The following is a 23,837-nucleotide window of genomic DNA, read 5'->3' on the forward strand; positions in this document are numbered from 1 at the left end:
GGGCTCTGCACACACAGCCACATCATTCAGACACAGCTCCACGTGCGATTGAACTACAAGCCCTGACATCCTTAATGGCTGTAGGCTTGTAGTTCTCAATGAACCACCACTGCGCTGTGGAGTGCTTTGGTAGTTCATTGAGTCTTCCTGTCAGGGAGTATCGGCTTACCCGTATGGGAAGTACTGGTAAGCACATACACGGACAGTGTGCAGGAGATCTGCCTGGCATCAGTGATCTGTTGATCACTGGTGCAATGCTTTCAGGGCTCCTGCAATAAATAATAATAATGCACATTTTTTTTAAAGTGAACTTATGCTTTAAGCACATCTATGCATACTATTTCTTTTTACTGCTCCAGTCCTAATTCAATAAAATTCCAAATTTTACAGGGCTAACAAAATATGATTTTCCAGTTACAACCTTTGTTTTTTTTTTTTTTTTTTTTTTTTTTTTACCAGCAAGTACATGCTGTAATAAAGTTAATAAAAAAGCATTTTGTGTTTGTTATGAGATAAAACAATGGTGTAGAAAACATAAGGAGAAGACTCAATTTACCTCTCTCTGCTCACTACAGATTTTACAGAGCCATGTGGGTCGCTTCAGGCTGCCAACAGTTTCAATTCCACATTTAGTGCAGACTTTCTGTGGGAGAAAGAAACAGATCAGTGCACTTTTAGCTTATCTATTTTTATACTCCAGATTTAGTTATTTCCTAAAGGTCTTTACTTGATTTAAGGAGACTGGTGGGATGCATAGATGTTGCAATAAAAAAGAAGGTCTTGCCTAATTTAAATATTCTCTTCCTGTGTAGCTTTGTAGGGCTACTTTTCCTTATAACTACCTTTCATGTAATGGCCAGCTTTCTTTAATTAATCGACACAGAATTTTTACAGATTTCTCTTTTCTATTCTGTCTGCAGGATGTTTTTATGACGATGAAACAGTAATAAAAATAGTTTCTCATTGTACGGCATTTAATTAAAACAACAAAAATGATCTTGAGTTGTTTTTATGTGTTTTTTTTATCATGTTGCTGCTATTTCTTTCCACAACACAAAATCATACTTGCAGGTTAAAGTAAATGAACATTCTTTTTTCTGTTGTTCTGAAGTTAACTGTGAATCAGATTAAATTCTAACATGTGACATGACATCTGTATTTAGGGTGTACCATGTAACATGTTCCAGCCCCACCCCATGAGCGCACCCTCCCCTCCATGACAGATGGTGGGTGTTCCTCTCCCCCACAGCCAATAACACATTTAAAATCAGCACAGCTGTGCAACAGTGGTGTATTTAGGTTTTGTGCTGCCTTAGGCCTGACTAAACATGGGCACCCCTAATTTAAATAGGACCCACCCCTTCCTGTAAAAGCCACACCCTTTCCTGTTTATGACCCGCCCTGTCATCTGTAAACCACAGACAAAAACCACAGTCTATCAGTGCCCATCAGTGCAGCCTCATCAGTTCCCATAAGTTCAGCTTCATCAGTGCTCATCAGTGCAGCCTTATCAGTGCTCATCAGTGCAGCCTCATTACTGCCCATCAGTGCAACCTCATCAGTGCAACATATCAGTGCAGCCTCATCAGTGGCCACCAGTGCAATCTATTAGTGCCCATCAGTGCAGTCTATCAGTGCATCATATCATTGCCCATTAGTGCTGCCTTATCAGTGAGCTTATCAGTCCTGCCTCATCAGGGGCCATCAGTGCAGTCTATTAGTGCCCATTAGTGCAACATATCAGTGCCCATCAGGGCAGCATATCAGTGAAGCCCCATCAGCTTTTTTGCTGCCCCCCTGCAAGGTGCTGCCCTAGGCCTGGGCCTTGTTGGCCTAGGCCAAGATACAGCACTGCTGTGCAATGCTTCACTTATTCACAGGGATTTGTTAATCTGCATCCATTCATTCACAGGGATCTGTGAATGAGTAAACTACAAGTCCCATCTTCCACCGTGACAGACAGCTTGCAGTTATCAGTGCACTACAAGTGAGCTGATCAGCTACATTGATCACAATGAAAGGCTCTAGAAGACATTTGCAAAGTCACTGTGAACAAGGGGGTCCAGAGCTGCAGGAGTCTTGGAAACTCTCAGAAAGTCAGGGACACTGAGAAACGTATGGAAACACTGCAGATCCTGGGGCTAGAAACACTAGCTGATGCTCTTGCCATGCCTGAGGGATTGAGCCCAGCTTACCTGGCATGGAGATTACCTGGCTGAGCTGAGACTGGACATGTCGTTGTTTAAATCAACAGCAGGGGAATTTCCAGTCTTGAACATGTCTTCCAGTCAACAAGTAACAGCAGAACCTTGTATGTTATAGCTATGGAACTACATTTACCAGCATGTCTGCTGGTCTGTGGGAATACCAATGACAGATCAGCAGTTAAGCTGTCAAACTGACAATTGGACCCTTTTGCCCTCCAGGTTAACACAATGGTTGTATGCACCTACTGAAGATACAGACAAAAGTGATAAAGAAGCTTTTTATGATCTGTTGCAAAGAACCTTAGAAGACATCTCCACTTATGACATAATACTCCTCATTGGCGATTTATTTTAATGCACAAACTGCAATCTACCTCAAGGGTTAGAAGCATATACATGGTGCCTATGGAACAGCCAAACAAATCAATGATAATGGGGAGTCCCTACTTCTCTTCTGTAATATGAATATATTCTGCTTTGGAAATGCACACTTCCTACATAAAGCCATCCAGAAGAAGACCCGAAGGTCACCTGATGGAGTCCTGAACAATGAAATAGACTATGTTTGCATCAATAGACATTGGCGTTCAGCACTGATGGATAGGAGGGTGTAATTTGAAGCAGATACTGGGTCCAATCACCACCTCCTATGATCCTCCCTCAAACTTCGTTTCAGGCAGAAGCAAGATTGTCAGCACTCCCACCCACAGGTGATGCAGCAGTTGAAGACAACTAAATCTACTTTAGAAATCCATGATTTCCTAATGATCTATATGGGCTCCTTCAAACAAGCAGTTAGGCATAGCGCAGACAAGGAAATTGGACATTGCAAAGAAACACAAAAAGGACGCTGTATACAACACAGGACTTGGATTCTAATTGATGAAAGAAAATTACCCAAATGCCAACACAAGGCTAAATCGAAAAACCGAAAATAATTGGGACAGCCAAATACTGAGATCTAGGTAAGAATCTTAAAGGGTAACTCCACTTTCGTGGGGGAAAAAAAATAGAAAATAAGGAAAAATAATGTAGCGTATACAATTGCGACACAAGTCATATTGTAATTGAATGTTACTAAAAATTGCCTTTCCTTTTCAATCTGCAGCTGCAGTAATTTTCTGAAAATGCAATGCAATATGGCTACCTGGAGGTGTTCTGTACACAGAATGTATACTGACCATACCCCAGAAACATCATTTCCTGCTTGTGTGATTGGCTGTGCTCTAAGATACAAATCAGATTACTGGCATCCCCTGGAACAAAAATTTCATTATTGGTGAGATACCCCCAATTGGAACAAATCTAAAGGGATGCAAGTTCGGCAGATTTTCTCATTAAGGCTCTGCATGTGCCACAGATGACTGATAATTATGAAACCACTCCCATTAGAATTATTTTCCCACAGGGGCACAGACAAACACACAATGATTTCTTCAGAACAACAAAAGGTAGAAATTTGCAGCAAAGGTTGTTATAATCCTTGCAATGTACAGGGATCACCCAGAGGGGAATATTTTTTTTCTCATAAAAGTGGAGTTACGCTTTAAGCAAATCTGCCAGTCTGACAAAAAAGATTTGCTTGAATGTGAAGGTAGTGAAACACAAAAAAACCACAAGCAAAAACAACCTATAAACCCTCTAATGAGTAAACTAACACGAGCAAGTAACTCAAACGCTCTAATAAAACATACAATAAGAACAAATGGATTTTGATTAAAAAAAGGACAACAAGATATTTGATGGGCTGAACATTTCAGGGTGACCTTAAGCCAACCAACACCAAGGTATCTTTTGACTTAACCACTTCTGGACCGGAAGGTTTTCCCCCTTAATGACCAGGCCATTTTATGCGATTCGGCACTGCGTTACTGACAATTGTGCAATCAAGCGATAATGTACCCAAATAAGATGTATGTCCTTTTTTTCCCACAAATAGAGCTTTCTTTTGGTGGTATTTGATCATCTGTGCGATTTTTTATTTTTTGCCCTATTAACAAAAAAAAAAATACACAATTCTGAAAAAAAAAAAACAATATTTTTTTACTTTCTGCTATGTGACATTTTACTTTCTGCTATGGAAAATTTGGTCAATTTGTATTCTGCTACATATTTTTGGTAAAAAAAAAAATCCCAATAAGTGTATTTTGATTTCACAGCATTGTCAGTGAGAAAACATCTCAAACTACTACGGATATCAAAACGGAACCTTGAGTAGGGCTAGGAATCTACCTATATGGAGATCCTCCACAGCAATACTGATGTTGATAAATTCATGGCCTATGTAACTAATGACTCTAACCCACCATCTACTTCAGTAGATGCCACAGATTTGCTTACAGAGGATCAGTGGCAACCTCAGGCTAATTCTGTTAAAACTACAGCTGACAACTGCAAAACAGCAACAGTCCTTTACTTAAAGAACCCCATTGGGACTTTCAAAGACTTTGATATCACATTTCTGCAAAGGGGATTTCACCTCACAACTCAGATATGGTTTCCTCTATCAAGATCCAAGTGATCGTAAAGGTAACATTTAAAAAAAAAAAAAAAAAACACAACAAACATGTCTATAGTTGGAATTGCACAGAGCAGCCATGAACCTCCTCTTCTGGGGTCCCCCACTGGTGCTCCTGGCTCTTCCTCTCTGTCCTGTGGCCCCATGGGAATCTGTTTGCCATGGGGGCACTCGTGCATGGTACCTCCTGAGCCTTGCTGCTGTGTCTATTGACACAGAATACGGGACTCAGCCCAGCCCCCTGCTCCCTCATCATTCACTGGCTTTGATTGACAGCACTGGGAGCCAATGGTCAGGTAAGTAGAAGGGGGAGTGAGGGAGGATACTGATGCCTAAACATTTTTTACCTTAATGCAAAGAATGCATTAAGGTAAAAAATGTTTAAGCTTTATAAACACTTTATGTAGAGGTCTTGAAAAAATATTTTATATTACCTTCTTACAGTCTTGACAGAAGACAGAAGTTGTGCCCAATAATCCAAGGTGCTCTCCACAAAGTAAACACTGTGACATCCCATTTCCCATCACATTTTTCCGCATATTTTCTAATCTCTCCACAAGGCGCCTGCGAGCAAAAGGAATAAATTCATCATCATAATGGATTTGATGGATGCTGATATCTTCCTACACGTAATGCTGATAAATGCAATCTTAACTTGCTTCCACTGCTGCTGAGAGCTGGAGTGGTTTACTAAAGAATAGTATACCCAGATTTTGAAGAATGCCATCTGTACATCAGCACATAAAATATGCACAAAATAACTGAACAGAAATGTAAGCAATGTCATCAAATATTTTACGAAGATCAGAAACCCAGCAAAATACTTTTTTAAAGATTTTGCCTAAGCAATTAAACAAGTTAGGCTAATCCAATAAGGGGGAATTATTGAATCCTAAAAAATGTAACCTATTTTATTATTGTATGGGAATAACTAGCATGGCTATTTTTTTCAAACATTTATAAATACAGAGATGCCTACATTAGAACAGGTATGGAGTTCCATATTTGAGAACACTGTACTCACAACAATGTACAGTTTTTCTCTGACATCATAGTGATTTCTTTAAATTGCAACTCCAAACATTTTTTTTGTTAGTTTTGGAGTCAGTGGGGGACCTTGGTTAGATTGAAAAGATATCTAATTCCCTGTGGAGTCACTGGGAAAGAAAGGGAATCTCTTGGGTTAGGACACAATGTAATACCAAACTTTGCTGTGCCACCTTAGGAACATTTTCTCTCACTTCTATTGTGAATTAGTATGGAAAGTGAGGAGAAATCCCCCCCCCCCCCATGGGATCACACAAAGCAATAAAAACTTGAGGTTTCTAACGCTTTATACTGTATATATATATATATATATATATATATATATATATACACATACATATATACACACACACACACACATAACGCACATAACGCACATCAAAAGTATTGGGACACCTACCTTTACATGCACAAGAACTTTAATGGCATCCTAGTCCTAATCCGTAGGGTTCAATATTGAGTTGACCCACCCTTTGTAGAGTTCAATAATGAGTTGGCCCACCCTTTGCAGGGTTCAATATTGAGTTGGCCCACCCTTTGCAGCTAAAACAGCTTCAACTCTTCTGGGAAGGCTGTCCACAGGGTTTAGGAGTGTGTCAATGGGAATGTTTGACCATTCTTCCAGAAGCGCATTTGTGAGGTCAGGCACTGATGTGGATCAGAAGGCCTGGCTCTCAGTCTCTGCTCTCATTTATCTCACTGGTGTTCTGGTGCAGGCCAGTCAAGTTCCTCCACACCAAACTTGCTTATCCATGTCTTTATGGACCTTGCTTTGTGCACTGGTCCAAATCATTTGGTGGAGGGGGGGGGGGGGGGGATTATGAGGTGTGGTTGTTTTTCAGGGGTTGGGCTTGGCCCCTTAGTTCCAATGAAGGGAATTCCTAAGGCGTCAGCATACCAAGACCTTTTGGACAATTTCATGCTCCCAACTTTGTGGGAACAGTTTGGGGATGGCCTCTTCCTGTTCCAACATGACTGCACACCAGTGCACAAGGCAAGGTCCATAAAGACATGGATGAGCGGGTTTGGGGGTGGAGGAACTTCACTGGCCTGCACAGAGTCCTGAATGGAACACCTTCGGGATGAATTAGAGTGGAGACTGTGAGCCAGGCCTGCTCTTAAAACATCAGTGTATGGCCTTACAAATGCACTTCTGGAAGAATGGTCAAACATTCCCATAGACACACTCCTAAATCTTGTGGACATCCTTCCCAGAAGAGTTGAAGCAGTTAGAGCTGCAAAGGGTGGGCCAACTCAATATTGAACCCTACGGACTGAGACTGGGATGCCATTAAGCCTGAATTCACACCATTATTCTAGTGCAGGTTTTCCCATCGCATCTCCCTTGCAGGCACCTCACACTGCCCTCTGCGAACCGTTACAGGTGTCAACACAAAGTTAATGACACCCCCAGATCGGTTTGCAGATCGAAGTGCGAACTGTGAATTTGGACAGGAATTGGATCACATGGGTGTGAACACCCATGCGATCGGATTCCAGTGTGGAAAAAAAAAAAGTTCATGCGGCATTTTCATGCAAATGCAATGCAAATTCAGCTATACAAACTGTATGGCTGAGTTCAAATCGCACAGACATCACATGTAATCTGCACAGCAATGCAGGGTGAATCACATGAAATTTCTGTGTTCGCAATAGTGTAAACCCAGGCTAAAGTTCTTGTTTCTTGTGCGTGTAGAGGCAGGCGTCCTAGTAGTGTTTGCGTGTGTGTGTGTATATATATATATATATATATATATACACAGTATCTCACAAAAGTGAGTACACCCCTCACACTTTTTTTAAAATATTTTATTATATGTTTTCATGTGATAACACTGAAGAAATGACACTTTGCTACAATGTAAAGTAATGAATGTACAGCTTGTATACCAATTTGCTGTACCCTCAAAATAACAACACACAGCCATTAATGTCTAAACTGCTGGTAACAAAAGTGAGTACACCCCTAATTTAAAATGTCCAAATTGGGCCCAAAGTGTCAATATTTTGTGTGGCCGCCATTATTTTCCCGCACTGCCTTAATCCTCTTGGGCATGAAGTTCCCCAGAGCTTCACAGGCTGCCACTGGAGTCCTCTTCCACTCCATGATGACATCACGGAGCTGGTGGATGTTAAAGATCTTGCGCCCCCCCTCCTTACGTTTGAGGATGCCCCACAGATGCTCAATAGGGTTTAGATCTGGAGACATGTTTGGCCAGTCCTTTACCTTTACCCTCAGCTTCTTTAGCATGGCAGTGGTTGTCGTGGAGTTGTGTTTGGGGTCATTATCATGTTGGACTACAGCCCTGCGGCCCAGTCTCTGAAAGGGGGGGGGGGGGATCATGCTCTGCTTCAGTATGTCACAATACATGTTGGCATTCATGGTTCCCTCAATGAGCTGTAGCTCCCCAATGCCAGCAGCACTCATGCAGCCCCAGATCATGACACTCCCACCACCATGCTTGACTGTAGGCAAGACACACTTGTCTTTGTACTCCTCACTAGAGTTGAGCGGACACCTGGATGTCAGTGTTCGGCGGGTTCGGCCGAACTTGAAAAAAAAGTCCGGGTCCGTGTCCTGGACTTTTTCCGAACTTTACCCGGACACCGAACCCCATTGAAGTCAATGGGGACTCAAACTTTCAGGCACTAAAATGGCTCTAAAACACCAATGGAAAGGGCTAGAGTGCTGCAAATGGCAGCAAAACGTATTTAAGAGCATGGCAAGTGCTCTGCAAACAAATGTGGATAGGGAAATAACTTAAAACAACAAAAAAAAACAGAAAAATAAAACTAAGTCCTGTGGGATCCATGCCTGGTTCATTTTAATGAACGTGAGCTTGTCCACATTGTCTCTGGACAGACGGCTGCGCTTGTCTGTGATAACGCCCCCAGCCATGCTAAATACACGTTCAGATAATACACTGGCTGCAGGGCACGCCAGCACCTCCAAAGCGTAAAGGGCAAGCTCAGGCCATGTGCCCAATTTGGAGACCCAGAAGTTGAAGGGGGCAGACCCGTCATTCACTACATGTAGGCGTGTGCACACATACTGCTCCACCATGTTGGTGAAATGCTGCCTCCTGCTAAGAAGTTCCATATGAGCTGCTGGTGCTGCTGTTTGTTGTGGCGTGCTGACAAAGCTTTTCCACATTTCGGCCATGCTAACCCTGCCTTCTGAGGTGCTGGCGGTGCCCTGGTTGCGTTGGTGACCTCTTCCTCCTCCTCCTCTGCCTTGGCCTTGTGCTTCCACTGTGGCCCCACTGTCAGGTGGGAATGCCAGCAGCATTGCGTCTACCAGCGTGCGCTTGTACTTGCGCATCTTGCGATCACGCTCCAGTGAGTGAATTAAGGACGGTACGTTGTCCTTGTAATGGGGATCCAGCAGCGTGGCCACTCAGTAATCAGCACAAGTTAGAATGTGGGCAACTCGGCGGTCGTTGTGGAGACACTGCAACATGTAATCGCTCATGTGTGCCAGGCTGCCCAGAGGCAACGAAAGGCTGTCCTCTGTGGGAGGTGTATCGTCTCTGTCCTCTGTATCCCCCCAGCCATGCACCAGTGATGGCCATGAGCTGGCCTGGGTGCCACTCTGCTGTGAACATGGTTCCATCTCCTCCTCCATCTCCTCCTCCTCATCCTCCTCATCCTCCAGAACTGTGCCCCTGGTGGACAATTGTGTACCTGGCGCTTGTGTGTGCAGGAACCCACCCTCGGAGCCACTTGCGAATGACTGCCCTGAAAGCCTTGGAAATGTTACCTCTTCATCCTCCTCCTCCTCCTCATCCTGTGCCACATCCTCTTCCATCATCGCCCGAATCGTTTTTTGAAGGAGGCATAGAAGTGGGATAGTTAAGCTGACAACGGAGTCATCGGCACTGGCCATGTTGGTGGAGTACTCAAAACAGCGCAACAAGGTACACAGGTCTCGCATGGAGGCCCAGTTATTGGTGGTGAAGTGGTGCTGTTCCGCAGAGCGACTCATGCGTGCGTGCTGCAGCTGAAACTCCACTATGGCCTGCTGCTGCTCGCACAGTCTTTCCAGCATGTGCAAGGTGGAGTTCCACCTTGTGGGCACGTCACATATGAGGCGGTGAGCGGGAAGGCCGAAGTTACGCTGCAGCACTGACAGGCGAGCAGCAGCAGTGTGAGAACTCCGAAAGTGTGCACAGACGGCCCGCACTTTCTGCAGCAGCTCTGACATATCGGGGTAATTTTAAGGAACCTCTGCACCACCAAATTCAGCACATGCACCAGGCAAGGGATGTGCGTCAAACCAGCTAGGCCCAGAGCTGCTATGAGATTTCGCCTGTTATCGCACACCACCAGGCCGGGCTTGAGGCTTGCTGGCAGCAACCACTCATTTGTCTGCTGTTCCATGCTCCTCCACAACTCCTGCGCGGTGTGTGGTTTTTCCCCCAAACAGGCAAGTTTTAAAACTGCCTGCTGTCGTTTACCCCTGGCTGTGCTGAAGTTGCTGGTGAAGGTGTTACGCTGACCGGATGAGGAGGCGGTAGAGGATGAGGAAGCGGAGTAGGAGGAGTTAGGAACAGGAGGCAAACTGAAGCGCCCTGCAATCCTCGGTGGTGGAAGGACATGCGCCAAATTGCTATCCGCCTCAGGCCCATCCGCCACTGCATTTACCCAGTGTGCCGTTAGGGAGATATAACGCCCCTGACCGTGCTTACTGGTCCACGTATCGGTAGTTAGGTGGACCTTGGCACAGATGGCGTTGCGCAGTGCACATCTGATTTTTTCCCCCACTTGGTTGTGCAGGGAAGGGATGGCTTGCCTGAAAAAGTAGTGGCGGCTGGGCACGACGTACTGTGGGACAGCCCCCGACATCAGGCTTTTAAAACTGTGCGTCTCCACCAGACGGAATGACAGCATTTCAAAGGCCAAGAATTTTGAAATGCTGGCATTCAGGGCCAGGGATCGCGGGTGGGTAGGGGGGTACTTCCTCTTCCTCTGAAGTGTTTGGGAGATGGAAAGCTGAACGCTTCCACGGGACATTGAGGAGATGGTTGGTGACCCAGGTGGTGGTGTTGCTGACAGATCGTCTGTTTGCGGGGTGGCAGGTGCCGGTATCACTACAGAGGTGGATGAAGAGGCCGAGACTGCAGCAGAAGAGGAAGCAGGAGGAGCCAGAGACCTTTCTTGGTTTTGAAGGTGTCTACTCCACTGCAGCTCATGCTTTGCACTTAGATGCCTGATCATGCAGGTTGTGCTCAGGTTGAGAAGGTGTATGCCTCGCTTCAGGCTCTGATTGCACAGAACTTCCACGCTAGAGAACTCCTTTGAGCTGGCTTTGGTGCGCTTCGCCCCTTGCTGCGTTGGGCAGTAGCAGGCGTAGTGTCTAGGGCACGGCCGCTCCGCTTCTGCACCCTGCTCCCTCTTCTGCTGTGCTGGTGGCTCTGTGCAACCACCGCCTCTTTCTCCAAACTACTCAGGTCACCTGCATGACCTTCATTCCATGTGGGGTTGAGGACCTCATCGTCCTCCACATCATCTTCCACCCAGTCTTCACCCCTGCCCTCCTTGTCGGTCTCCACAATTCTGAGTGCCGCAGCAGTTGGCACCTGCGTTTCGTCATCATCGGAGACGTGCTGCGATGGTCCTTCCATGTAGTCATCTTGAGAAATAAGTGGTTGGGCATCGCTGCACTCGATCTCTTCTACTTCTGGGGCAGGGCTAGGTGGATGGCCCTGGGAAACCCTGCTGACAGAGTCATCAAAAAGAAGAAGAGACTGCTGCATGACTTGGGGCTCAGACTGCTTGCCTGATTTGCAAGGGGGTGAGGTGAAAGACGGTTGGACATCGGCTGCAGGTGCCAACTCTGACCTTTCTGCAGTAGACTGGGTGGGAGACAATGTGAAGGAACTGGAGGCACTGTCAGCAGCAAACCAATCTACTATTGCCTCTACTTCTTCTGGCCTCAACACTTGTAGAGGCGCATGATGCCCTACCAAATACTGCTGCAGGTTCTGTCGCCTACTCACACTTGAGGAAGGTGTTTCACTTGTGCATGTAGCTGGCACAGATCGACCACGTCCTCTCCTTGCAACAGGAGCTCTACCAGCAGCACCACGACCCAGGCCACGGCCCCTATTTGAAGGTCTCCTCATATTTCTGTAATTTATGATCTTGCCCTAGAAAGGTGTTTATTGAATAGCGGAACAAAACAACAACAGTATCGCACGGGTGTATCTCACAGTCAAATATGCAAACTATGCTGCAATTTAATTTTTTTTACCCCAAAAGGGTGTTTATTGAATAGCGGAATAGAAAAACAGTATACAAATACAACGGGTGTATCTCACAGTTAAATATGCAAAGTATGCCGCAATTTTATTTTTTTCACCCCAAAAGGGTGTATATTGAATAGCGGAATAGAAAAAAGGATATAAAATGGTGTATCTCACACGTACAAACACAGACTAGGCCCCGATTACAATTTTTTGTACCCTAAAGGGAGGATGAGGAAGAGGAGTTGGAGGAGTTCGGAACAGGAGGCAAACTGAAGCGCCCTGCAATCCTTGGCGGTGGAAGGAGATGCACCAAACAAATTTAAAAGGTGTATCTCACACATACCGATACAGACTATGCCGTAATTTAATTTTTTTCTCCCCAAAAGGGTGTATATTGAATAGCGGAATAGAACATTTTTTATAAAATGGTGTATCTCACACGTACAAACACAGACTAGGCCCCGATTACAATTTTTGTACCCTAAAGGGAGGATGAGGATGAGGAAGAGGAGTAGGAGGAGTTCGGAACAGGAGGCAAACTGAAGCGCCCTGCAATCCTCGGCGGTGGAAGAAGATGCGCCAAACAAATTTAAAAGGTGTATCTCACACGTACCGATACAGACTATGCCGTAATTTAATTTTTTACACTCCAAAAGGGTGTATATTGAATAGCGGAATAGGAAAAAATTTATAAAACGGTGTATCTCACACGTACAAACACAGACTAGGCACCGATTACTATTTTTTGTACCCTAAAGGAAGGATGAGGAGTAGGAGTTCGGAACAGGAGGCAAACTGAAGCACCCTGCAATCCTCGGTGGTGTAAGATGCACCCCAAAAATTGGAAAGGTGTATCTCACACGTACCGATACAGACTATGCCGCAATTTAATTCTTTTTACCCCAAAGGGTGTAGATTGAATAGCGGAATAAAAAATATATGATATAAAATTGGTGATTCAATAGCACATATGAACACAGCAGTGTCTTATGTTTTATGTCACGGTCAGCTCTGCAGCAGGCTATGAAGGGAAAAAAAAAGAAAATTCCCCTTTAAGTTTGTAATTTTTAAATAGATTAGTACAGACTATGCCACAATTTAATTTTTTTTTAACCCAAAAGGGTGTATATTGAATAGTGGAATAGAAAAAAAGTGTATAAAATTGAAAATCACTCAATAGCACATGTGAACACAGCAGTGTCTTATGTCACAGTCAGCTCAGAGTCAGCACTGCAGCAAGCAGGCTATGAAGGGAGAAAAAAAATCCCCTTTAACTTGTAGTACAATATAGCTGATGAACGCTGCACACAACTGACTGATAAAAATAGATTTTTTTTTCTCCCTCCTCCTCCTCAGTGGCCTCAAGTGAGGGCAAAAAGATTGTTCACTGCGCCACCCCCCACACAGCAAAATCGATGTAGACTGTCCCTGCCTAATCTCCAGCCTGTCCCTAAAATGCTCAAAAAGATCGTTCACTGCACCACCCCCCACACAGCAAAATCGATGTAGACTGTCCCTGCCTAATCGCTCCAGCCTCTCCCTAAAATGCTCTAATAACTTTCCCTGTCTGCACTCCGACCTGTTCCTGCATTCTTTTCGGACACAATTTTTCACAGAATCACTGTCTGTCCCTAATCAGCAGCCAGCACGTATGATGTGTGCTCTCTCCCTAATACTACAGCAGAATGACGCAGCGCGCTGGGTCTCGAACTTATAAAGACATGGTCACATGCTTCAGATGGCCAATCACAGCTACTAAAACATTAGTAGGCATGGCTGGGATGGCTTAAAGGCACACCAGTTAAACGCTTGTTGATTGGCTGTTGAAAGCCCGCCATTAAAATCGTGCCATTACATACAAAACAGGAAATAAAATGACCGAACACGGATTTTAAACCCGAACATACAGTAAAGTTTTCGGGTCCGTGTTCGGGTAACAAAAATCCAATTATTCGGTACGAACCCGAATAATACAGTCCGTGTTCGCTCAACACTACTCCTCACCTGATTGATCTTGATCTCATCAGACCACAGGACATGGTTCCAGTAATCCATGTCCTTAGTCTGCTTGTCTTCAGCAAAATGTTTGCTGGCTTTCTTGTGCATCATCTTTTGAAGAGGCTTCTTTCTGGGATGACAGCCATGCAGACCAATTTGATGCAGTGTGCGGCATATGGTCTTGTCAGGAAGGTCCTGCCAGGAGACAAGTTGGCAATCGCAGGCAAGGCCCTGCCCCTTGAATTTCCCAAAGCTAATTGGCTATTTGCCAAATGTGAAAGCCCCAGCATGTGAATTGAGTGTGCTGCGCACCTGATGACAGTTAAGCATCAAGAGGCCTATTTAAGCTAGATCTGCTCCCAGGATCAGTGCTGTCTCGTCTACAGCGTTCCGTGCCAGTCCTGCTTCCTGTTACCTGTGTTGCTCCTGAGATCTTGACCCGGCTTGCCTTTGACTACTCCAGTTCTCTGCCTGCACCGACCCCGGCTTGTCCTTTGACCATTCTCCAGTCTCTCCACTTGTACCTGATCTGATCTCTCTGTGTATGACCCGGCTTGTCTGACTCTGCTTACCTTCCAGTATACCTCGAGGCTCTCTAGCTGCTGCATTGATCCAACTACTCCCAGGACACCTGCCTCCGTCTGGAACTCTACGCTACCAGCAGTCCTGCAGCCTGCACGTCCACCGGCACTCGTGCGACTCTGCACTCTGCGCTTCCTGTTTACTCTATCAGGGGCTCTGAGTCAGAGGTGTAAGAGAGGCCTTCCTCCGCACATTCAGGCTCTACCTACCAGGTACGTGACAGTACGAGACAGCCATGTCTGAGCCTGAGCGGGGAACCTCTCCCCTGGATGAATTATGCCTACACCTGGCCGGCCTCACACAGGCCGTCAAGAGCCTGCAGGAAGGTTATACACGGTTGGAGGAACGTGTTCAGACGCTGTCAACACCATCCACAGCTTCTAATGCTGCGTCCTCACCTTCTGCTGGGAACTCTGCACCATCCACAGTTGTGATTCTCCCCCCGGAGCCCAGAGTACCTACCCCCGAAAGATTCTCGGGTGATCGCAGCAAGTTCAGGGCTTTCTGCACCGCTTGCGAACTTTATTGTGCCTTACAGCCCCGCACCTTCTCTCTGGAGACCACGAAAGTTGGGTTTGTCATCTCCCTGCTGCAGGGGGAACCCCAAGCATGGGCTCATCGTCTTCTAGAGCAGAAAGCCTCTTCACTGGACACCCTGTCCTCTTTCTTCAGCGACATGGCCCAGATCTATGAAGACCCTCAGCGAAATACCACTGCAGAAGCCGCACTTCATTCCCTCCAGCAAGGCCACAGAGCGGTCGAGGAATATGTTTCCGATTTCAGGCGTTGGAGTACAGACACAAATTGGAATGATGCGGCACTCCGCTACCAGTTCCGCATGGGCCTTTCAGAAGCCCTAAAGGATGAGCTAGCCAGAGTTGGGGTCCCACACTCGCTGGACGATCTCATAAAGTTATCCATCCAGATTGATCGGAGATTGAGAGAACGCAGGGCGGAGAGATCTGCCGGACCATATCGTCCCGTGTGGATGTTGCCTCGTGTAGCCAACTCACCAGGCCCGGCTTCTTTTGAACCCTCAGCACCTGCTCAGGATGTGCCTGAACCCATGCAGCTTGTCCTACTCCGTCCTTCGCTTACCAACGAGGAACGACAACGCAGGCGACAGAACAATCTGTGCCTTTACTGTGGGGAACCAGGCCACTATGTGAGAAATTGCCCAGCCAAACTCTGTAAGTGGTTGTCTATCTCTTCTCCCAAGTCCCCAGCCCTGCCAAACGGTTCTTCTCATCTGGTTCTCTCTCTTCTGTTACAGCTTCCAGGAGGAACTATTCAAGTACCGGCTATAATTGATTCCGGGGCCTGCAGCTGCTTCATAGACTTATCCTTTGCCGCTGTACACCGGATACCCTTACAGTCCAAGGCCCAGAAGCTTTCTGTTCATCTGGCAGATGGGTCCACCATCAAATCTGGACTTGTTTCTCAAGAGACCAGCCCTTTACCTGTCACCACCACTTCCAACCACCAGGAACTCTTACGTTTGGATGTCATAGCCTCACCTCTGTTCCCAATTATCCTTGGCATGCCTTGGCTGCAGGCACACAACCCTCACATTGATTGGATTACACAGGAGATCCAGTTTAAATCACCCTACTGCAAACAACATTGCATGCCAGGACCACCATGTTCCCCATCAGCCTTGTTATATATGGATACAGACCCTGAGGTTTGCAAATCTGTCCCTACCACGTACCTGGACTTTTCAGACGTTTTCAGTAAAAAAGGAGCAGAAACTCTCCCCCCTCATAGATCCTATGATTGCCCCATTGAGCTACTCCCAGGGGCCGAGGTGCCTTTTGGACGAATCTTCCCCTTATCTGAACTGGAACTCCTAGCTCTCAAGGACTACATTGATGAGAGCCTAAAGAAAGGGTTCATTCGCCCATCAACCTCTCCAGCTGGAGCAGGCATCTTTTTTGTGGAAAAAAAAGATCATTCTCTCCGACCTTGAGTTGACTATCGTGAACTTAACAAAGTCACGGTCAAGAACAGGTACCCCCTACCTTTGGTACCCGAACTTTTTCAAAGACTCAGGTCGGCCACAATCTTTACAAAGCTGGATCTCCGAGGGGCATACAATCTGGTCCGCATACGAGCTGGGGATGAGTGGAAGACGGCATTTCGTACCCGATTCGGGCATTTTGAGTACCTGGTGATGCCTTTTGGCCTATGTAATGCCCCTGCCACATTCCAGCATTTTGTCAATGACATTTTTAGGGACTTTCTGGATCTCTTTGTCATCGTCTACTTGGACGATATTTTGATCTTTTCCCCTTCTTTAGAAATTCACCAAGGACACGTAAGAAAGGTGCTGACCCGCCTCCGACAACATGGCCTGTACGCCAAACCAGAGAAATGTGAGTTTGAGCGCCAAAGCATCCAGTTCCTGGGATTAATAATCTCCACAGAGGGTATAAAGATGGATCCTCAAAAGGTCACAGCCATTCTGGATTGGCCAGCTCCCACAGATAAGAAGGGAGTACAACGCTTTGTAGGATTCGCAAACTTCTACAGAAAATTCGTAAAGGGGTTCTCGGCCATCATTTCTCCCATCACACAGTTGACCAAGCATAGCAATCGGTTTTCCTGGACTCCTGAAGCTCAATCCGCTTTCGAGACTCTTAAGCAACTGTTCACATCTGCACCTATTCTTAAACATCCCGATCCAACCTTACCATACGTGTTGGAGGTTGACGCATCTGAATCGGCAGTAGGAGCAGTACTCTCTCAACGCCGGGGGGCCAAAGCCCTTCTGCACCCAGTTGCATTCTTTTCTCGTAAACTGTCATCGGCAGAAAAGAATTATGACGTAGGGGACCGTGAACTTCTTGCAATAAAGGCTGCACTAGAGGAATGGAGATATCTCTTGGAAGGGGCAGCTCACCCCATACTAATTTTTACAGACCATAAGAATCTTGAGTACTTGAGGACAGCAAAACGTCTGAGACCACGTCAAGCCCGGTGGGCATTGTTCTTTTCAAGATTTTCCTTCCACATAACCTTCAGGCCTGGGTCGAAGAATACTAAACCCGACGCTCTTTCCCGCATGTTTGGTGAACCTGAGGAAATAGAGCTTCCTGACACCATTCTTTCCTCTGGAAACTTTCTCTTATTGCAAGAGGACATCTTCTCCCAAATCAGGCAAGCTTCAGTAGGAGTCTCTGCTTCTTCCGAAACACCCTTGCAAGTAAGGAATGGACTTTTATGGCATCAAGACAAAATCTTTGTCCCAGAAGAAGTACGTGTCCCTGTCTTAAGCTTATGCCACGACCACGCATTAGCAGGTCACTTTGGAGCTAGTAAGACAATTGAGCTGGTCCAGCGTACCTTCTGGTGGCCTCATCTGGATAAGGACTGCAGAAAGTATGTGGAGACATGCAACACTTGTGCCCGAAACAAGGGTAACAGGACCAAAGCATGGGGTCTGCTTCAACCACTGCCAATCCCGGACAGACCATGGAGAATGATCTCAATGGATTTCATTGTGGAACTCCCTCCTTCAGAAGGGTACACAACCATTTATGTAGTCGTTGATCTGCTGTCCAAAATGGCACATTTTCTTCCTATGAAAGGCACACCATCTGCTCTAGAGACAGCACGGATTTTTATCAAGGAGATAGTGAGGCTCCATGGAATCCCAGCTAACATTGTATCTGATCGAGGGGTTCAATTCACCTCAAGGTTTTGGAAAGCCCTCTCAAGAACCCTGGAAATTGACCTATCCTTCTCTTCGGCCTATCACCCCCAAACTAATGGCCAGACGGAAAGGACCAACCAAACCCTGGAGCAATACCTGCGCTGCTTTTCTTCCTTTTCCCAAGATGACTGGATATCATTACTTCCTCTAGCTGAATTTGCCTACAACAATTCCAACCACTCTGCTACCAAACAATCCCCATTCTTTGCCAACTATGGCTTCCACCCATCCTTTCTACCCAGCACTATCACGGAAAGCTCTGTACCAGCTGTGCTAGAAACCGTAACCTTCCTGGAAACCAACAACAAGCTACTACAGGAAACAATAGCCAAGGCACAGGAGTACAACAAAAGAATGTTTGATAGGAAAAAGCGTGGCGAATTAATTCTGGAACCTGGCGATCAAGTGTGGTTATCCACCACCAACTTAAAATTAGCATGTCCATCAAGGAAACTGGGACCTAAGTTTGTGGGGCCATTCCCTGTAAAGAGAAGGATCAATAATGTGGCTTACGAATTGGAATTACCAGCCTCCTTTAGGATCCACCCGGTCTTTCATGTGACCCTTCTGAAACCTGCCTCTCCCAACCCCTTCCCGGAACGAAACTCTGGCCCACCCGAGCCAACAATAGTAGGGGGAGAAGAGGAATATGAAATTGAGGCAATTATGGACTGCAGGAAAAGAGGTAACCAAATCCAGTTCCTGATCAAATGGAAGGGATATGGCCCTGAGGACAATTCTTGGGAACCCGAAAATAACATCCACGCCAGAAGACTCCTTCAGACGTTTAAACGGTCCCATCCGGATAAGATGGCCCAGTTGGGCATCCAGAGGCTGCCCATTGGGAGGGGGCCATGTCAGGAAGGTCCTGCCAGGAGACAAGTTGGCAATCGCAGGCAAGGCCCTGCCCCTTGAATTTCCCAAAGCTAATTGGCTATTTGCCAAATGTGAAAGCCCCAGCATGTGAATTGAGTGTGCTGCGCACCTGATGACAGTTAAGCATCAAGAGGCCTATTTAAGCTAGATCTGCTCCCAGGATCAGTGCTGTCTCGTCTACAGCGTTCCGTGCCAGTCCTGCTTCCTGTTACCTGTGTTGCTCCTGAGATCTTGACCCGGCTTGCCTTTGACTACTCCAGTTCTCTGCCTGCACCGACCCCGGCTTGTCCTTTGACCATTCTCCAGTCTCTCCACTTGTACCTGATCTGATCTCTCTGTGTATGACCCGGCTTGTCTGACTCTGCTTACCTTCCAGTATACCTCGAGGCTCTCTAGCTGCTGCATTGATCCAACTACTCCCAGGACACCTGCCTCCGTCTGGAACTCTACGCTACCAGCAGTCCTGCAGCCTGCACGTCCACCGGCACTCGTGCGACTCTGCACTCTGCGCTTCCTGTTTACTCTATCAGGGGCTCTGAGTCAGAGGTGTAAGAGAGGCCTTCCTCCGCACATTCAGGCTCTACCTACCAGGTATGTGACAGGTCTGGAGTACTGACAGGCTGACCCTCCACCCCTTCAACCCCTGCAGCAATGCTTGCAGCACTCATACATCTATTTCCCAAAGACAACCTCGGGATATGACGCTGAGCACGTGCACTCAACTTTTTGGGTCGACCATGGCGAGGCCTGTTCTGAGTGGAACCTGTTCTGTTAAACCGCTGTATGGTCTTGGCCACCATGCTGCTGCTCAGTTTCAGGGTCTTGGCAATCTTCTTATAGCCTAGGCCATCTTTTATGTTGAGCAACAGTTCTTTTTTTCAGATTCTCAGGGAGTTCTTTGCCATGAGGTGCCATGTTGAACTTCCCGTGACCAGTATGAGAGTGATAACTCCAAATTTAACACACCTGCTCCCCAATTATATCAGGGACCTTGTAACACTAACAAGTCACATGACACTGGGGAGGGAAAATGGTTAATTTGGCCCAATTTGGACATTTTAATTTAGGGGTGTACTCACTTTTATTGTAGGTACGATATACTGTTGGTATATCCCCCGGGCCAATGGGCCTTATTAAGCTAAAGGGGAAGTTGCAGCTGTTATAGTAAAGTGCAAGTGAATTACGTGTGAATAACCTTAATAGGAAAGGTTACCTACAGCGCTTGCTTAATACTGAAACTAGCAAATAAGGTGCATATAGTACAACTATGGTTCAATATTACATATTGGTGCTTCAAAGTAAAGCGCATAAATGTTTTGTGCAAAACAATGCAATTATGATTCAAAACAAATACTCTACCAAAATGAATACAAAAAAATATATATATATCCAATGAAGTGTTGGGTTATAACAATTCAATATAAAGTGCACAATGTAAATAAAGTTATTTCATAAGTGCAACAGCTCAAGTTCATATAAAGTGCATGAGACGTGTAAAAGTCTCATAAGTGCTTCACACAGTTCATATATATATATATATATATATATATATATAAAAAGTGACTTCTTGTGAGATTGTTCAAAAAACATATATCTCTGTGCAATACAAGAGATAAAGTGCAGGTGCTCCGTGTCAGGCTTCCCAATCGGATTTGGTGTCACTCCTTATTCCACCGTGGCTAATAATAAAATGGCTCACTCACCGGAACAAATGGGTCTTATTTGCCTTATGGCATTAAGACCAGAAACGTATATCATTGGAGATATATATATATTTGTATTCATTTTGGTAGAGTATTTGTTTTGAACCATAATTGCAGAAAACATTTATGCACTTTACTTTGAAGCACCAATATCTAATATTGAACCATACTTGTACTATATGCACCTTATTTGTTAGTTTCAATATTAAGCAAGCGCTATAGATAACCTTTCCTATTAAAGGTTATTCACACATAATTCACTCACTTTTATTGCCAGTGGTTTAGACACTAATTGCTGTGTGTTGAATTATTTTGAGGGGACAGCAAATTTACACTGTTATACAAGCTGTACACTCACTACTTTACATTGTAGCAAAGTGTCATTTCTTCAGTGTTGTCACATGAAGATGTAGCACCCTACAAGGTAGTTGCTAGGTAAAGTATAGTGGGCCTTGTCTGCTTACCAGCAGGGCCATGATTTTCAGCTGGTCTGTCATGTCTTCCAGGTGTGGCTGTTGAGACTGGGGAGTCTCCCCACTGTACTCAATGAGAGGGTTCTCATTGGGCAGTGGAGGAAACCCAGCCAATCGCTCACTTAGGCCTGTATCTACCCCAGAAAGACAGATTCTGCCGAAAAGCATTCTGGGAGTGGGTATAAGTTCAAGGGGAGCACATGACGCAGGTCTTTGGCGGAAAGCAGAGTCCCAGGAGGGAGAGTACGGCTGTCTCTTCTCCTGTCAGAGGAATTAGGTGTCCCAGGCGGCTTGCCTGAGGGGACAAAGGGCTGAGCTGAGCTGCAGAGAGGATTCGGTGTGCCGAAGACCAGCAAAGCTGAGAGGGGTCGAGTTTCAGGAAAGCATTCCCAGTTTGTGAGTACTGCAAACTGCCCCTGGGGGTCTGCTAAGTGAGAGGGGGCCACTCCAGAGAAGGTCAGAGGGATCTGGGAGCTAGCTAGCCGGTGCAGGAAGCAAGTGTACAAGGGGTACCAGTGTTGACCCTGAAGTGTAGCGGGGGTGCCAGAGATTGGGCCCTGAAGTGTACAAGTGGGTGCCAGTGTGTGGACCCTGAAGAGTAAAGGGGGTGCCAGTGTGTGGACCCTAAAGTGTAGAGGGGGTGCCAGCAGTTGCGCCCTGAAGTGTTCAGTGTACAGTGTGCAGTGTTTAGAGTTGCAGCAGCAGAAGCTACCTCAGTCAGGAAGGACTGGAGGGAGCAGTGTTCAGGACTTTTTAGCTAATCAGAGTGTCAGAAGTCAGTTCTCAGTACAGTCCTGGACTTTGAGCTAACCAGAGGGTCAGAAGTCAAGTTTCAAGTACAGTACAGCAAGTCAGTGTTTTTCAAGCGCCAACAAGCATTGGTCGGCACCCAGCCGGCGTCAAGACAGCGCTGAAAGGCTTTTTTCTTCAAGTGTCCCATTTTGTACCTAGTTGAGCCAAAGGAGTATCTCACTCATTCGCTTCTCCCATCCCCAATATAAAATAAACAAAACAAACCAAAGACGGTGGAATGGTCTTTGACACAAACCTCACACTTGGGTATTCAGCTTAAATGGGCTGAAGGTGTTACCGGTGACCATGGCAGACCCGACCCACCTCAGGCCCAATGCCTGCAAAATCTGCTACAAAAAGATATAACAAAATATTTACAAAAACGTGAGGGGTGTCCTCACTTTTGTGAGATACTGTGTGTGTATATATATATATATATATATATATATATATATATATATATATATAAAAACACAAATCCAAAAAAGTTGGGACACTGTACAAATTGTGAAAAAGAAATGGACTAATTTACAAATCTCATAATCTTATATTTTATTCACAATATAAAATATAGATAACATCAAATGTTGAAAGTGAGACATTTTGAAATGTCATGCCAAATATTGGCTCATTTTGGATTTCATGAGAGCTACACATTCCAAAAAAGTTGGGACAGGTAGCAATTAGAGGCCAGAAAATTGGCAACATGATTGTGTATAAAAGAGCCTCTCAGAGTGGCAGTGTCTCTCCGAAGTCAAGATGGGCAGAGGATCACCAATTCCCCCAATGCTGCGGCGAAAAATAGTGGAGCAATATCAGAAAGGAGTTTCCAAGAGAAAAATTTGAAAGAGTTTGGAGTTATCACCCTCTACAGTACATAATATCATCCAAAGATTCAGAGAATCTGGAACAATCTCTGTGCATAAGGGCCAAGGCCGGAAAACCATACTGGATGCCCATGATCTTCGTGGCCCTTAGACGGCACTGCATCACATACAGGAATGCTACTGTAATGGAAATCGCAATATGGGCTTAGGAATACTTCCAGAAAACATGGTCGGTGAACACAATCCACCGTGCCATTCAGCGTTGCCGTCTAAAACTCTATAGGCCAAAAAAGAAGCCATATCTAAACATGATCCAAAAGCGCAGGCGTTTTCTCTGGGCCAAGGCTCATTTAAAATGGACTGTGGCAAAGTGGAAAACTGTTCTGTGGTCAGACGAATCAAAATTTGAAGTTCTTTGTGGAAAACTGGGGCCCCATGTCATCCGGACTAAAGAGGACAAGGACAACCCAAGTTGTTATCAGCGCCCAGTTCAGAAGCCTGCATCTCTGATGGTATGGGGTTGCATGAATGTGTGTGGCATGGACAGCTTACACATCTGGAAAGGCACCATCAATGCTGAAAGGTATATCCAAGTTCTAAAACATATGCTCCCATCCAGACGTCGTCTATTTCAGGGAAGACCTTGCGTTTTCCAACATGACAATGCCAGACCACATACTGCATCAATTACAACATCATGGCTGCGTAGAAGAAGGATCCGGGTACTGAAATGGCCAGCCTGCAGTCCAGATCTTTCACCCATAGAAAACATTTGGCGCATCATAAAGAGGAAGATGCGACAAAGAAGACCTAAGACAGTTGAGCAAATAGAAGCCTGTATTAGACAAGAA

General features: G+C 45.7%; 1 protein-coding gene across 3 annotated transcripts in view; it reads right to left on the bottom strand.

The window, feature by feature from the left end:
• The window catches only part of RPH3AL (rabphilin 3A like (without C2 domains)), a 393,784-nt gene that overhangs the window by 180,448 nt on the left and 189,499 nt on the right, over nt 1-23,837 (bottom strand). For all 3 annotated transcript variants that reach the window (XM_082245575.1, XM_082245576.1, XM_082245574.1), the window contains exons 4-5: nt 5,160-5,289; nt 557-643 (exon numbers count right to left, since the gene is read on the bottom strand). In XM_082245575.1, the coding sequence (XP_082101701.1) occupies nt 557-643; nt 5,160-5,289 (217 nt within the window). The remainder of the gene's footprint in view (nt 1-556; nt 644-5,159; nt 5,290-23,837) is intronic.

This window comes from Pelophylax lessonae (genome assembly GCF_965119305.1).
Source record: "Pelophylax lessonae genome assembly, chromosome: 2".
NCBI classification, from domain to species: Eukaryota; Metazoa; Chordata; class Amphibia; order Anura; family Ranidae; genus Pelophylax; species Pelophylax lessonae.